The sequence below is a fragment of the Ascidiella aspersa genome, chromosome 3 (assembly GCF_963924565.1).
Source record: "Ascidiella aspersa chromosome 3, kaAscAspe10.2, whole genome shotgun sequence".
NCBI classification, from domain to species: domain Eukaryota; kingdom Metazoa; phylum Chordata; class Ascidiacea; order Phlebobranchia; family Ascidiidae; genus Ascidiella; species Ascidiella aspersa.
The window spans coordinates 30439967-30455676 of NC_139449.1; the positions used below are offsets into that span (position 1 = coordinate 30439967).

At 37.2% G+C, this 15710-nt stretch overlaps 2 protein-coding genes and 1 long non-coding RNA gene across 3 annotated transcripts; 2 read left to right on the forward strand and 1 right to left on the reverse strand.

Moving 5' to 3' along the window:
• The first annotated feature begins 705 nt into the window (after positions 1–705).
• Positions 706–4595, forward strand: LOC146161530 (uncharacterized). The gene is made up of 7 exons (XM_083385186.1): positions 706–1423; positions 1505–1606; positions 2462–2566; positions 2653–2809; positions 2983–3105; positions 3612–3777; positions 4388–4595. The coding sequence occupies exons 1-7, from the start codon at positions 1367–1369 to the stop codon at positions 4593–4595; spliced, it is 918 nt and encodes a 305-aa protein (XP_083241312.1). The 5' UTR covers positions 706–1366.
• A 93-nt stretch (positions 4596–4688) lies between these two features.
• LOC146161531 (uncharacterized) lies at positions 4689–6821 on the forward strand. The gene is made up of 4 exons (XR_014494714.1): positions 4689–4737; positions 5054–5086; positions 5566–5695; positions 6136–6821. It is a non-coding gene; the product is annotated as an uncharacterized LOC146161531 (long non-coding RNA).
• Positions 6822–7844: 1023 nt separating this feature from the next.
• On the reverse strand, positions 7845–10670 carry LOC146161532 (uncharacterized). Its single transcript, XM_083385187.1, has 3 exons — positions 9823–10670; positions 9250–9345; positions 7845–8747 (listed from the first exon to the last, which is right to left on the reverse strand). Exons 1-3 carry the CDS (start codon positions 10552–10554, stop codon positions 7845–7847), a joined length of 1731 nt encoding a protein of 576 aa, XP_083241313.1. The 5' UTR covers positions 10555–10670.
• Between the last annotated feature and the right edge of the window lie 5040 nt (positions 10671–15710).

The following is a 15710-nucleotide window of genomic DNA, read 5'->3' on the forward strand; positions in this document are numbered from 1 at the left end:
ACGGGTTGAAAAAGAAAACTTAACACAACCAAAAACAATCACTTGAAAGTAAAGCTGTTTTTAGCATATTATGCTAAACGTCACTTCAGCAAATTAGGCCCAAGAAGCCTCGTCAGCACGTGGTTGGTGTATCAAATAGCCTGCGGGAAAAAGGGCGTCAAGATTGCAACATTATGGCGCAATACCAAAAACAGCGGCATCGCGTGTATCGCGGCGGGACGAGCCAACAGGAGTGCGCTAAATCACAGATGCGAAAGTCTTTAGTCTGCAATTACGAGCTTCCTCGGTAAATCTGCCAGCCGGAACTTTCTGTTTGCGGCGGACGCCCCTGAAAGTTGCTCGGCCCGGTTGACAAAGACGTGTGTGCGCAATCCATAAAGCGGGCATTTAAACATGTTGGATCGTTAAAATGCGCGTCGTTCGAAAGGCGTTTTCTGCGTGCTTCAACTCTCTCGAGACTCCTTGCGCCCAAGCCGCACAACGTTTGGACGCGCGGGCAAGGCACGGCGCCACTGGTCCGCGTGAATTTGACCAAACGCGAGCAGCGCGTAAATCAAACGCAGGCGTGTCTGGGCTTGCCAGGGCAGGCTCGAACCGGGCCGTTGACGCTTTTTAAATGTGCTGAAGATGTATGCCGCCCGTTTTACGGAGTCAACAAGATCGGCCTTGTAGCACGTGCGTACAAATGATAACGGTCAGGGGTAGTTCGCCCCCCTAGAGCGCCGATTTTTTGTAAATTAGTTTTTGCGGCGCGACAGACTGAAAGTGATCTTTCAAAGATAGGTTTTGTGTGGACAGTGATGATATATAAGAAAGCGGTTTGTAAGCTTTTCAGATTTACAGGCTGGTTTTCGTTCGCACACAGGCCAGTAAAGTTAATTTCCGGTCAAATGTAAGTTATTTTCGAATATTTAATTCAGATTTGTATTTTGTAACTTTAAAAATAAACTTTGACAGGGATCACTGTATGTAGTATAATAGATAATGGCGTCCTTTGTCGTATTATATATACAGCAATCAACACCTGTAAGGCCAGATTTATTTACTCTGCGTTTTCCTCGAGTCAATCAGTTCAGCAGTAGGCATTATTATTATGGGTTGTTAATGCGCCCCGTGCCCAATTGCCACAGAAAGTTTTGAGCTTGTCGAAGCTTGTCCATTGTTGTTGATGCTGCGGTTCTAAAGTACGGCTGTGCGGCACCTGTCTTAAACTCGACGGATTTCTAGCAGAAATCATTTCCGTTCCAACTTTTGTAGCGGCTTGCGCTCCACTTTACGCTGGCGGTCACTAACGTCTTTTTTGTCTAATACAGTTTAATTTTTCTGAATTAGGCAATTTTTAACCGTCAAAATCCTCAGTTTCAAAATGCAGTGTACAACTTTGATTACAGCAGTTGTTGTGTTGTGCAATATCATTGTGCCGGTAAGTGTGCAATACGCATGGTTGTATTTCTTGTGAAATTGTAGTAAGTGTTAATTATAACATAACTGTAATTATTTGCAGGTTGTGAAGGCAAGCAAGTGCAAGGGGGAACACGAGTATTTGGATGCACTCGGAGAATGCCAATTGTGCAGTCGTTGTGGTGCTGGTTTTGAACCGAGCTCGGTTAGTTTCCTTAATAAAACTTGTTTATTATGAAAAAACTGGTGCTGGTCTAGAATGCTAAAACATTTTCATATTGCCAACATTGTTTGGGTGAGGGTGTGAGTTTAGCATTTGGTTCCGGGTTGGTCAAGTTGTACTATTATTATATTTATTGCCCCATATTTGTTTGTTCTTTGCAGTGTCATTTTGACAACTCATATTGTTACTTTAAAAAAAGTGACAGTTAGGATTGTAGACCAGCGCCGAAGAACTTGTTTATTAGAAATATATAATATATTGGGCGCTGGTCTAGAATCCTAGCACAACGAAACACCATTTGGGTTAGGGTGCGGGTTAGTGTTTGGGTTAAGGTGGGTCAAGCATTATTATTAAACAAAGAATATAATAACACTTGACCCACCCACACCCAAACGCTAACCCGCACCATAACTAAAATTTTGTGCGTTGATTTTAGAACTGTGGTAGGATTCTAGACCAGCGCCATATATTGTTTTGTTTTTTAATTATGCCATACCCCTTTGAAAATACACAATGTATTTTTGGGTTTGAAACCATAACTTTGGTCTATATGCAATAAAAGTATAAAGCCAAAATACATTTTTAGCACATTAAAAAAAATCCTGGCTTATTATTCGTTTATTTGTTTTTCTTTCTTTCCATTTATTTAGAAACTATTTATAGTCCTGCTTTAACATATTTGAATGACAGAACATGACTTTAACCCAGCTAGTAATTCTAATTAAAAAATTATTATTAAAATAGATTTTATTTCATTGAAATTCATTTTTTTTACACTTTTGGTATTTTTTTAATTTTAATGAATTTTATATTTGAATTTTTTGTTGCTTAATTTAGCATCTGTGTGGATTTGGCCATAAAGACCCTTCCTACAAATGTGTTCCATGTGAGGAAGGAAGCTTTTCAACTTCCCTTGATTACAAGCTGTGCAGAACATGCCAGGTAATCATTATTCAGATTTAATACAAAGATTAACATACTGCGGTTATGTTTTTTTTCATTTTATCACATTTTGCATATTCATACAGCCGTGTACCGGTTGGAATGCCAAGACTGAGTCTCATTGCACCTCAACGAAAGACGCAGAATGTGGAGCCTGCCATTCTGGGTTCTTCAGACCATTGATGTCTGATGGGAAATTGGATCATGAGTGTCACAAGTGCACAGACCCAGAAACACCAGGATGTATGTTTATGCGTCATGCTAAATAAATAGTCATGCTAAAAGCATATATTTTTATAAATATAACTATTTTTCTATGTAGTGATTTTTGTAGCTTTCTTATTAGTTTATTGGATTTTAGACAATTTCTATTAAAGATAATGTTTATTTCTCTAAAAACTTTTATGTAATTGCAGGTGAAGGGCAGGAGGTGATCGGACTTGTATTGGGAGTCATTGGCGGAGTTATTTTCATCATCCTAGCAACCTCTTTGTGCCTGTGGTGTCTCTTCAGAAGAAGACCTGTCACTAAGAAGCAGGGTAAAAATACAAAATTACTTGTTTTGATTTTGAAGACCGAATTTCAGTTAACATGGAACTAAATTTGTCATTAAATGAATTTTTGTAAAATTTGGCTATCTTCTAGCTTAATTTTATAAAGCTGTTGCTTGCAATATATTATTACTCAGGATTGGACAAGTTTGCTAATTTTAAAAGTTTTAACATATTTTATTATTTTGATGCAAATGACTGGATTTTTGTTATTTTTGGCAAAGGAGTTCAACTTGGTTTAGGTTATTTTGCAAATCACATTTAACTGAGACTGAAGTCGTTTCAAAATGATTGTTTACCATGCTGTAAAGTTGTATTTGTCCATAAACACAATTTTGATGGCTTACAAGATTAGTTCTTGTATTTAATTTCATGCGATAGATGGTATTCTCATACACAGTACTGAATTAAAAGTTAAATAGTGAAATGTATTTTCATATATGTAGTATGTTTTGGAATCTATAAAGCCTTTTAATAATTTGCTGATTTTGCAGAAACCCAGCAGTGCAGCGTTATGCTGAAGTGTGCTAACAACGAGGACACAATCACGAGCTCGTCACTCGAACCATTGACGACAACCCAATCTCAAGAGCTGTTCGTGCAACAAGAAGGCAGCCCCTCGTCTCTTAAGGCTCAGCGCTCCCCGGACATAAGAACAATGTGAGTTTCCTCATTTCGCTGAAAGCACTTCTGGCCACTTCTAACTGGGAATTGGCCAGTTTAAAAGACCACTTCAAACAATGGCCGGCTCCCTTTTAAAAAAAAATAGCTTAAAAAGCGTAAAAGACTAAGACTTATTTAATGTGCCACAGGCTAATAAACTGGCCTAAACAACCTTTTATGGTGTTACTTGTCAATGTTTTAGGTTACGGACCTTTTAAACAATTGCTCTTGTAGCTTGGGGTAAGGGCTATTGAGTCTTTATGAGTCGGCATACTTACGACTTTAACAAATAACTCTTCATGTATTTTAAATGCCAGCAGGGAATTATATAGCTTTGTACAGACAGCCGTTAAGTTTAATTAATGTTGACAATACCTCACCAGCCTTTTTGTATCTTTACCTTTGAATTAGAAGCTTCTAAAGCTGTTTGCAATGCTCACCACATTCACAGTCTCCATATTTGCCCATGTTAACATGTCACCCTAGTTCCAATAAAACCACAAGAAAGAAGACTTGTGTGCCTTAAATCGCTTTCATTTACAGCAGCAATGACACAGGGGTTTCAATTGTCATTGGCCTGCAAATATTGAACCTCTCACTTTTTCAGGTTTGTCAATCCACAAAATGACACTGCACCTCAGCAGGTGGTGGGCCACATCTCAGTTGACCCTTACACAACTCATCCCACTGCTCAGTTTGACAACCTCACCAGCATTCGTGTCGGGCCTGCATCTGGATACAGCCAATTGCCCACTGCGCAATTCGACCAAACACAAAATTCTAACAGGTATATGAATGCCTTTTTTACGACCTAATCTGGTGAAGTTACTTTACAAGTTTTTGGTAGCTCTTTAAGTTTGTAACAAATGTTTGTTTTTGTAAATTGTTAAACAATTTTTTTTATTTATAGACATCCCAGCTGGACTAATGTTGTAATACGCCAAGGAACAAACCGCTGTAAGTTTTTTTAATTTTTTTCTATTTGTGTATTAGAGCCTTCTGTCAACATAAAGTTTACTGTTTACTTATAACGTAAATAACTTCAGATAAATTAAATTTTATTGCAAAGACAAAATTCCCCATTACTTTATATATAACATTGGTTCAATTATTCAAATAAGTAAATTAGATTTTATTTCATTAATATTTTATCAATAAAAAAATTATTGAATGTTTAAAAGAGTTTTTATTTACCATCAGTTGTTATATTTCCAAGTAATACCACTAAGTTGGTAGAAATACAAATATTCAACAATAATGTTGTTTCTTTCAGACAACAACGAATCTCTGGTCTCAAGCAGAAATGGTAAGTTAATTTTCTTATTTCAACTTGGTCAGTTGTAATATTACCTTAAAATCACACACAGGCTCCAGTGTTCTGGTGTGCTTTAATTTTGTTGTTGAAATTTCTTAAATAGGGAGAGTTATTAAGATATTTTCTTTCCCCTCTGAGGTCAGGAGTTCTCAGTGCTTTGTTAGTGTTTTTTTATACTCTTTTTTAGTTTGGTTTTCTGTCGGTTTGGTATACCCCTTAAAAAAATCAATTGAAAATACAAACCATTTATTTATTAATTTGAAGCCATAAGGTCTTTATGCAATGAAAATATAAAGCCAAAATGCATTTTAAGCCCATTAGCATGACCGAATAAGAGGACACCTGCCCTAGGTGCACAATGCACAAATATGCTTAACCTGATCATTTTAACTGTTCAAAACTTTTATTTAAATTCACCATGTAAACTGCCACCATATCGTTGCTGAATTGACAAAAAACAATTTCAACAGACATCCATGTTGAGTCCTTTGACACAAACAGTGTTGCCGCATCAGAGGTCCAAGAATTAATCGACCAGCGAAATCCATTGCCTCAAATTCAAGATGAGCAGCATGCAGCAACTTCTCGAAAAGTGACCAGGTAATATCTACATTTTATTATAATAACCTAATCAACCAATGCCTAAACATATTATTATCAGTTATCACTAGGACGATTATTTTTTGACCTAAAAAATAGGAAATTTTGACCTAAAAAATTAAAATTTTGACAACTAAAAGACCAATTTCAAAAAGCTGACTATAGTTTTTTTAATTTTGTAAACGATTTAAGGGCATTTTATTCGATTTTGACTTAAAAAATTTTTTACCTGACGTGTAAATTTTGACAAAATTTTGAGTTTTTTTGACAAGTCAAAAAATAATCGCCCTAGTTATCACCCAATGCTGTGGGTTGGAAATAAAAAACACTATCCTCCTGTATATTAATTGTTAACATAATTTGGGTATTATATTAGCTGTGTTATTTTATTTTAATTTTAGGAGTGTAACATATTGCAATCGATTTCTGTTTAATTTTAGGTGAAGCATTCCATTTTTACACGGAAACAGATCGGTGAATTGCACAATGATGAAACTCGATATAAAAAAGCCTTTTTTAAAGTGTCTTGAAGCGCATATGTTATTTAGTCTTATCATTTTTATTGCAATGTTAATAAATCCTTTTGTGCATGTTCTTTTTTAAATTCAGCTACAAGACCAATTTTTTATTTTTCTGTTTTGTATGACCAACATTAATTCATAGATACACTAAAAGTGACATGAATATTTTGTGAAAAGCTGCCAAATTTTGTTTTGATGTCTGCTAAATGGAGTAAGTGTTTTGGGATTGTAATATAGTTTTTCCTGTGTATGTATATGACGTGTTTTTGTTTTTTATACTGAAAGATTAAATCCTTAAAACTATTTATAAGATGTTAGAAGAAATATAATTTAAAGTTAATTTGATATATTTTAAACAAAAATGCAGATCAGTTTTCTTTTATGGCATAATTTGATAAAATAGTACAAGCCAATGCGATAAATTAATAAATCCATGTCATATTTAGCATCCATAAATATGTTCCAACAAGCATGTCAACGATATATATTTTTAGTGTAACTTTTACTTGTTAACCTTTGTGTGTTTATTTGTTGTACTGTAACATTTTTACCAAACTGTGCCATTCCATTATTAACAATTTGTGAATATTGTTTGCTAATAAACAATAAAAACCAATACAGTTGTGTTGAGTAGAAGTTTATGTAAAAAGAATGTTTAAACACTAAATTTACAATTTTAAACACATTGTAACAGTAGTGACTGGTAATTCACAAATGCCTATTTATTACAACATAATTTCAATAAACTGTCAAAAAGGATAACAAATAAATTAATATAGATATATATATTTAATTTTAGATAAAGCATTGCATTACAGAAGCACAGTGGTGCGTATTCTTTTACACCAATTAAAAAAAACATGAATGGGATGCTTGAAGCCACTAAACCAATAAATATCATGCCCTAGTAAATACTGGGCCTTTCATCTAACACCAAAAACCAGTTTCAGGTGATAATAAATGTGATATGTTCATTATTTTTTTAAAGCACTTCAAAGGCCTCTTTATATTCGTGAGAAAATGATTCAATAGGATCATGTACTTTATTGGCATAATTGCAAACACATTTAACAGTAGTAATGCATGAACGCCAATTTATAACAACATAATTTTAATACATTGTCAATAAGGATAACAAAGAAATTAATAAAGATATTTATAACAAATGTTAGATAAACACTGCATTACAAAAGGAACAGTGGTGGTGTGTATTCTTTTACAACTTTTACACCACTTAAAAAAAACATGAATGAGTTACTTGAAGCCACTAAACCAATAAATATGCCCTACTACATACTGGGCCTTCCACATAACACCAAAAAACAGTTTCAGATGATAATTAATTCGATTTCTTTATCATTTTTTCCGGTACTTTATATTCTTGAGAAAATGATTCAGTAGGATCATGCACTTTATTGGCATAATTGTAAACACATTTTACAGTAGTAATTGTATAAATTCCAATTTATTACAACATCATTTTAATAAATCGTCAAAAAGGATAACAAATAAATTAATATAAATATTTATTAGATAAAAACACTGCATTACAGAAGTAACAGTGGTGGTGTGTATCTATTTACACCAGTTTAAAAAAAAAACATGAATGAGTTGCTTGAACCCACTAATCATGCTTTATTGGGCCTTTCACCTAACACCAAAAACCACTTCCAGGTGATACCAAATTTGATTTCTTCATCATTTTTTTCAGGCACTTTAAAGGCCTCTTTAAATTCTAAAGAAAACGTTTCAATAGGATCTTGTACTTTTATGACATCATTGCTGGGTTTATTCTCCACTGACTGTTTTTTTAATTTGTCATCAGTTACTTGAAGATAGCGTTGATACCCTGACCAACTCCTAAAAAGATTTTTCAAGTCTGACAAATTCCATTCCTTTTGTAATTCAATATTGTCAATCCTAATTTTCTGTTGGCTTGGTAATTTCTTAAAAATCCCACAATAACGATCATCAAGTTCGTGTAACCTCTCATGGGTTCTGACTGCCTTCTCAAATTTCTGTTTTGCCTTTTCTGCTGCTTGAATTTCCGGAGGAGTGTTGGAAAAACCCAAAGGCTGAATTGATGTAGTACCATGACCAAAAAGTGCAAGGCAACCACTTGGTTTAAGTACTCGCCGACATTCTCTCATAAATTGATCAAAGTCAAACCAGTGCACTGATTGGCCACATGTAATTAAGTCAACAGTTTCATTTTGAAATGGAAGAGAATCGCTTTTGCCAACCATGAACTTTGTGTTTGGTTGAATGCTTTGTACACTTTTGATTTGATTTGAGCTTGGATCGATTCCATAGCTTTGCTGAAAATGTGGAGCAAACACCTCTGTTGACTGTCCCGTGCCACAGCCCACATCTACCACACATGAGGGAAGAATTAAAGGTGGGTGATTTTTAGGTAGCCGTTCCTTTAAATAGCACATTGTATGTTCCACAATTTTCGCAGGGGGCTTTGACCTGTACTTAGAGTAGAACTGAGCCTGTGCATTACTTTCAAAAAGTCGAATCATAGCAATTGTGTTGTATTAATAAAATACAAGCTAGTTATTACAAGAAAAATCTATAATTATGTTATCCGTCATCTTTAATATAACTAAGTCAACTGTCTACCTCAAAGTTCATAACAACAAAGACACTTTTCATCAATTGTTAAAATATATTTGGAAGGTATTATACAAATATTTTGTATTGAACACAGTACAGAATATGTAACAGATTATTTTCTGATATATAAAATAGGACTGCATAAAATGAGGTGCAATTAGTGCTCGAGTACAACATAGTGAGGTATATGTAACTCTACAGTGTAACTGCTAAGTACCATGATAAAATTAGTAAAATATTGCAGTGTAATAAAAAATACTGATTAAAATAAACAAATAATATACAAAGTTCTAGTTTACTGTGTGCCTTCGTAAAAACTATTGTCAATAGCCGAGTTGACATGTTAACAGGAAGTTGCATTGTTCGAACAGGATGCAGCAGGCTACAGTTGTTTCCCCACCAGTGCCCACTAACCCAGTGCAGCTCATTTGGAGCAACAATCCCCATATGATCAGAGGTTGGGAGCTCGAACATCACCAGGGCTAGAATTTTTAGCCTGTCTTGCTTGCACTACAATTATGAATATGCCAGCTGATTTTGGTGATCAACTTTCCGAAGGCACTCAGTATATTGTTGTAAGCACCCTGTAACATTTGATAAGCACCCAGTAACATTTGCCATTTCAAGGGGTCCAAATTACAGTATTTCCCCAAGTTGTAAATTATGTCTTATGTGTACAAGAAGACATGAAATACATATTTCCCACAATAGCTACACACACAATAAAACCTAAAAATTATGCTACTCACAAAAGTCACAATACACACATATATATTGTTTTGACCAATAACAAGTGCTGCCAAAGTTCCACAATGAAAATAGTAAATTATTGCAGGGCAAAATAAAGTATTACAGTAATTTTGTGAAAAATAGTATATTAAGTTTTAATATGCGTATACAAAATATATATAAAATACACGTTATAAAACATCATTACAGGCAAGTACCGTATATCCAGTGGTTTACATTAAAACAAACCTAGCTTGCATATGGTCTTGTACTTAAAGTTGAAAACCACTGCTGTCCCCAAATCATTTCAATGTTGGAATCGGCTTCAACAACCTGACTTAATGATTTTTTTATACCAAAACAGAATATTTCAAGTGGGTCGAGTTTCTTAACTGCTTCCATGTTTACATTTCCTTCACTGTCCCTGTTCTCTTTTTTTAGGTCAGTAAGTTTAGTTTGGTAACCCGACCATGTCTCCAAGTAGTTTTTGAATTCTTGTAAGTTTGTCTCCTGCTCTATAGTCCATTCATGCCTTTCTTTGTTGTCACTTTGGACAGATTTATGAACTTCAATATAGCTATCTGAAAGGATTTGGATTTTTTCATGAAACCTACAGGATGAATAAAAATCTTTTAACAGTAGATTAGGTACATCTGATGATTCATCAGCAAGGGTTCTGATTTTTCCAACCTGGTAGCCATGAATTGCCAAACACCCATTTGGCTTCAGGACACGATGACACTCATTTAAGAATCCTGTTATGTTAAACCAATGAGCAGCCTCACATGTTGAAATCAAGTCAACACTCTCACTTTCAAAAGGTAGCTCTTCATCTGTACCTATCCTGTATTCGGTATTGTTCAGAGTGGTGGAAGCATTGGCAATCATGTTTGGACTTGGATCTACTCCATACACCTTTTTAAAATAGGGAGCAAACGGTTCTGTTGACTGCCCCGAACCACAACCAACATCCACCAATATAGAATCCATACTGGGGCCTGATTTTTTGTTAAAGTATTGTATTGTTAAATCCACCAATTGTTGTTTGATGATTGGACGACTTTGTGCATACTGTTTTGTGTGTTTAGATGTTTCAAAAAGGCGAATCATTTTATTGGTCAGAGACGAGGTTGAAAGCTTTTTGTAAAAGAATGTACAAATATATTTAGAACTATATATGTTATTTGCCTATCCTGCAAGATGTTTTTACTGTTATAAAAACAAACGTTTCGTTATTTTTTAAATTTATTGTGTCTATTTGCTTTTTAGAAATTAAAACCGATATAATTTACCAGGACAACAAAGTAGTTTTAATTGATATACATTATCTAATGGATGTATGTGAACCGATCAAGCCGAGTTAACAACTGAAGCACTTCCGTAAGTCAATGGTGCTAAGCTAACACTTGTATTACGAAGGTTTTTGGGGGGGTGAATTCCCCAAATTATGCTGAAAAGCCTTGTCCAAGGTTAATGAAGCGTAAATTAAGTTTTTTTACTTTCATTTAAGAGGTTTTTATATTTTAGCAAGGTGGATTCTAACAACCGTATTGTCTGACTTCATTTAGGCTGCGCTTAAACAAATACAGGTCACAGCGTAGCACACCATCAGCGAAGTATAGAGATCGAATAATTAATCACAGCATGGTTGACTTCACCAGAAGCTACACAGGGGTGCATCTAAAATATACAGGATCGCAAGGATCGCAAGGATCGCAAGGATCGCAAGGATCGCAAGGATCGCAAGGATCGCAAGGATCGCTAGGATCGCTCGCAAGGATCGCAAGGATCGCAAGGATCGCTAGGATCGCTCGCAAGGATCGCAAGGATCGCAAGGATCGCTAGGATCGCTCGCAAGGATCGCAAGGATCGCAAGGATCGCTAGGATCGCTCGCAAGGATCGCTAGGATCGCTAGGATCTTTTTACATAGTCTATATTATATGGTTGGAAAAAATAGTAAATTGAGCAGGGCCGTTTATTTAGTTATCATTTAAAGCAGTGCTCCGCAACCTTTTTTTCACTTGCGGCACACCAACAGAGCTAAACATATTCGGCGTCACACTAATGATACTATAAATGGTATTATAGTATCATTGGTCACACCTACGAAATACATGACAAACGACAATAGACAACATAAACGTACCGAAGGCGCCCATAATTTGGCTTTTTACGTCCTATTATTTGCAAGTTTTGTGGTTTTACGCTCCTTCTAAAATATCCTAATACGGCCAAAGGAACACCAGCCATAGAACTGAAATTAGAACAACACCAACGTCAGAATAAAACAAATTTCGGAACTATAATACCTATCGTAATAAGGATCGCTCGCAAGGATCGCAAGGATCGCTAGGATCGCTCGCAAGGATCGCTAGGATCGCTCACAAGGCAAGGATCGCTAGGATCGCTCGCAAGGATCGCAAGGATCGCTAGGATCGCTCGCAAGGATCGCAAGGATCGCAAGGATCGCTAGGATCGCTCGCAAGGATCGCAAGGATCGCTAGGATCGCTCGCAAGGATCGCTAGGATCGCTCGCAAGGAACGCAAGGATCGCTAGGATCGCTCGCAAGGATCGCAAGGATCGCTCGCAAGGATCGCTAGGATCGCTCGTAAGGATCGCAAGGATCGCAAGGATCGCTCGCTAGGATCGCTCGCAAGGATCGCAAGGATCGCAAGGATCGCTCGCAAGGATCGCAAGGATCGCAAGGATCGCTAGAATCGCTCGCAAGGATCGCTAGGATCGCTCGCAAGGATCGCTAGGATCTTTTTACATAGCCTATATTATATGGTTGGAAAAATAGTAAATTGAGCAGGGCCGTTTATTTAGTTATCATTTAAAGCAGTGCTCCGCAACCTTTTTTTCACTTGCGGCACACCAACAGAGCTAAAAATATTCGGCGTCACACTAATGATACTATAAATGGTATTATAGTATCATTGGTCACACCTACGAAATACATGACAAACGACAATAGACAACATAAACGCACCGAAGGCGCCTATAATTTGGCTTTTTACGTCCTATTATTTGCAAGTTTTGTGGTTTTACGCTCCTTCTAAAATATCCTAATACGGCCAAAGGAACACCAGCCATAGAACTGAAATTAGAACAACACCAACGTCAGAATAAAACAAATTTCGGAACTATAATACCTATCGTAATAAGGATCGCTCGCAAGGATCGCAAGGATCGCTAGGATCGCTAGGATCGCTCGCAAGGAACGCAAGGATCGCTAGGATCGCTCGCAAGGATCGCAAGGATCGCAAGGATCGCAAGGATCGCAAGGATCGCAAGGATCGCTAGGATCGCTCGCAAGGATCGCAAGGATCGCTAGGATCGCTCGCAAGGATCGCTAGGATCGCTCGCAAGGAACGCAAGGATCGCTAGGATCGCTCGCAAGGATCGCAAGGACCGCTAGGATCGCTCGCAAGGATCGCAAGGATCGCTTGCTAGGATCGCTAGGATCGCTCGCAAGGATCGCAAGGATCGCAAGGATCGCTCGCAAGGATCGCTAGGATCGCTCGTAAGGATCGCAAGGATCGCAAGGATCGCTCGCTAGGATCGCTCGCAAGGATCGCAAGGATCGCAAGGATCGCTCGCAAGGATCGCAAGGATCGCAAGGATCGCTAGAATCGCTCGCAAGGATCGCTAGGATCGCTCGCAAGGATCGCTAGGATCTTTTTACATAGCCTATATTATATGGTTGGAAAAATAGTAAATTGAGCAGGGCCGTTTATTTAGTTATCATTTAAAGCAGTGCTCCGCAACCTTTTTTTCACTTGCGGCACACCAACAGATTATTCGGCGTCACACTAATGATACTATAAATGGTATTATAGTATCATTGGTCACACCTACGAAATACATGACAAACGACAATAGACAACATAAACGCACCGAAGGCGCCTATAATTTGGCTTTTTACGTCCTATTATTTGCAAGTTTTGTTGTTTTACGCTCTTTCTAAAATATCCTAATACGGCCAAAGGAACACCAGCCATAGAACTGAAATTAGAACAACACCAACGTCAGAATAAAACAAATTTCGGAACTATAATACCTATCGTAATAACGTCTAAATCAGAATAAATCCTAAACCCGTCGGGATGTTAGTTAAAAAAATGTTTTGAAGTTCGCTCTCCGGCGATTGGACGTAACATAGGTTTCAAAAAAGTTTTAACTATGAAGGAAAGTTCATAAATTTACATCTGGATTATTGCCAACTTGCCAAGGTTTTCTGTAAAATTTGCCGGCTAAAAGTTCAAACTTAAAAAACATCACGAAGCACAATTTGTAATTTTATGCCTACTTTTGAATAGCATTATATTGCCCCTTGCTGTTAGAGCGATTATAAGCATGTAGCCAATATAGAACAACTATCCCCAGAGATTTATTGATACAAAAACGAACAATTTTTTTCTTTACAGTAAAGTTCTGTTTTTTAAAACGTAATTATAGGATTGTATTGAAAACTGCTGCGTTATGGGACGTACTCAATCCACTTTTAAACACCAAAAAAAATTGCGCCGGAAGTGTCCATCTTACTTTACTACACATATTTATAATTTTGTCTGTTTTTAGACGGTGCACAACGGAAATTACGGTCATAGGAATATTGCTGCCGATAAAGGCTTGCTACCCGAACAACCGTTTTATACGCATTCGACAGTTGGTTCCCAGCCAGAAGACCCGTTTGTTACTGCTATTTTAACGATGCTTGGCAGAAAAGTGGACACCTCTTCCTACAAGCGATCCTTGCGATCCTAGCGATCCTTGCAATTCTTGCGATCCTTGCGATCCTTGCGATCCTTGCGATTCTTGCGATCCTTGCGAGCGATCCTAGCGATCCTAGCGAGCGATCCTTGCGATCCTTGCGATCCTTGCGATCCTGTATACTTTAGATGTACCGGCTACACAGCACCAAAGCGCTAGCACAAAAAAAATAAAGTAAAAATAAACGTATTTACGACCAAAATTTTGAAAAAAAAATTATACCACAATACTAATACTGGCCTATACTTTCTGAATATAAAAAAATATATAAAAATTATGAAAAATATTAATATTCAATATAAATATTCGTCATAAATGACAAGATGAAAAAATTTGTGATACCACACTCGATGCCACTAGTACACCGAAAAGCCATCGCAGACTCGCCGAATCTGTCGATCTATGATGCAAGCAGAGCAAGCCAGAAAAACAACTGGCCTGCAGTGAGGTTCGAACTCACGACTTCCGGTCAAGCCGGGACCGTCGCTCTACCAACTGAGCTATGTAGGCTCAGAGAGGAGCGAGTCGAGAAACAACCATGCGCCAATACTTGCACATTTTGTTAGTACAAGCAACTTCACACTGGGGGATCATCAGTCCGTATCAATCAATGAAAGACACACACAAACATATGTGTTTAATAACATCTGTGATCTAGCCCCTCGGAAGTTGCTTTATGACCAACGATTACGGCTTCCGTATCAATAGTACACCGAAAAGCCATCGCAGACTCGCCGAATCTGTCGATCTATGATGCAAGCAGAGCAAGCCAGAAAAACAACTGGCCTGCAGTGAGGTTCGAACTCACGACCTCCGGTCAAGCCGGGACCGTCGCTCTACCAACTGAGCTATGCAGGCTCAGAGAGGAGCGAGTCGAGAAACAACCATGCGCCAATACTTGCACATTTTGTTAGTACAAGCAACTTCACACTGGGGGATCATCAGTCCGTATCAATCAATGAAAGACACACACAAACATATGTGTTTAATAACATCTGTGATCTAGCCCCTCGGAAGTTGCTTTATGACCAACGATTACGGCTTCCGTATCAATAGTACACCGAAAAGCCATCGCCGTTTAAAAATTATCGCGATATGTTATGAATATTAATATCGGTTATTGTCGATTTAAACCCTTATACCCCATACTAGTGGCATCGAGTGTGGTATCACTGGAAAGGTGCGATCAAGGTCTACAACAATTTGTTAATTAAACGGTGCGGAAATTTTTTCATCTTGTCAGTTATGACGAATGTGGTATAATTTTTTTTTCAAAATTTTGGTCGTAAATACGTTTATTTTTACTTTATTTTTTTTTGTGCTAGCGCTTTGGTGCTGTGTAGCTTCTGGTGTTGACGTCGCATAAACTTT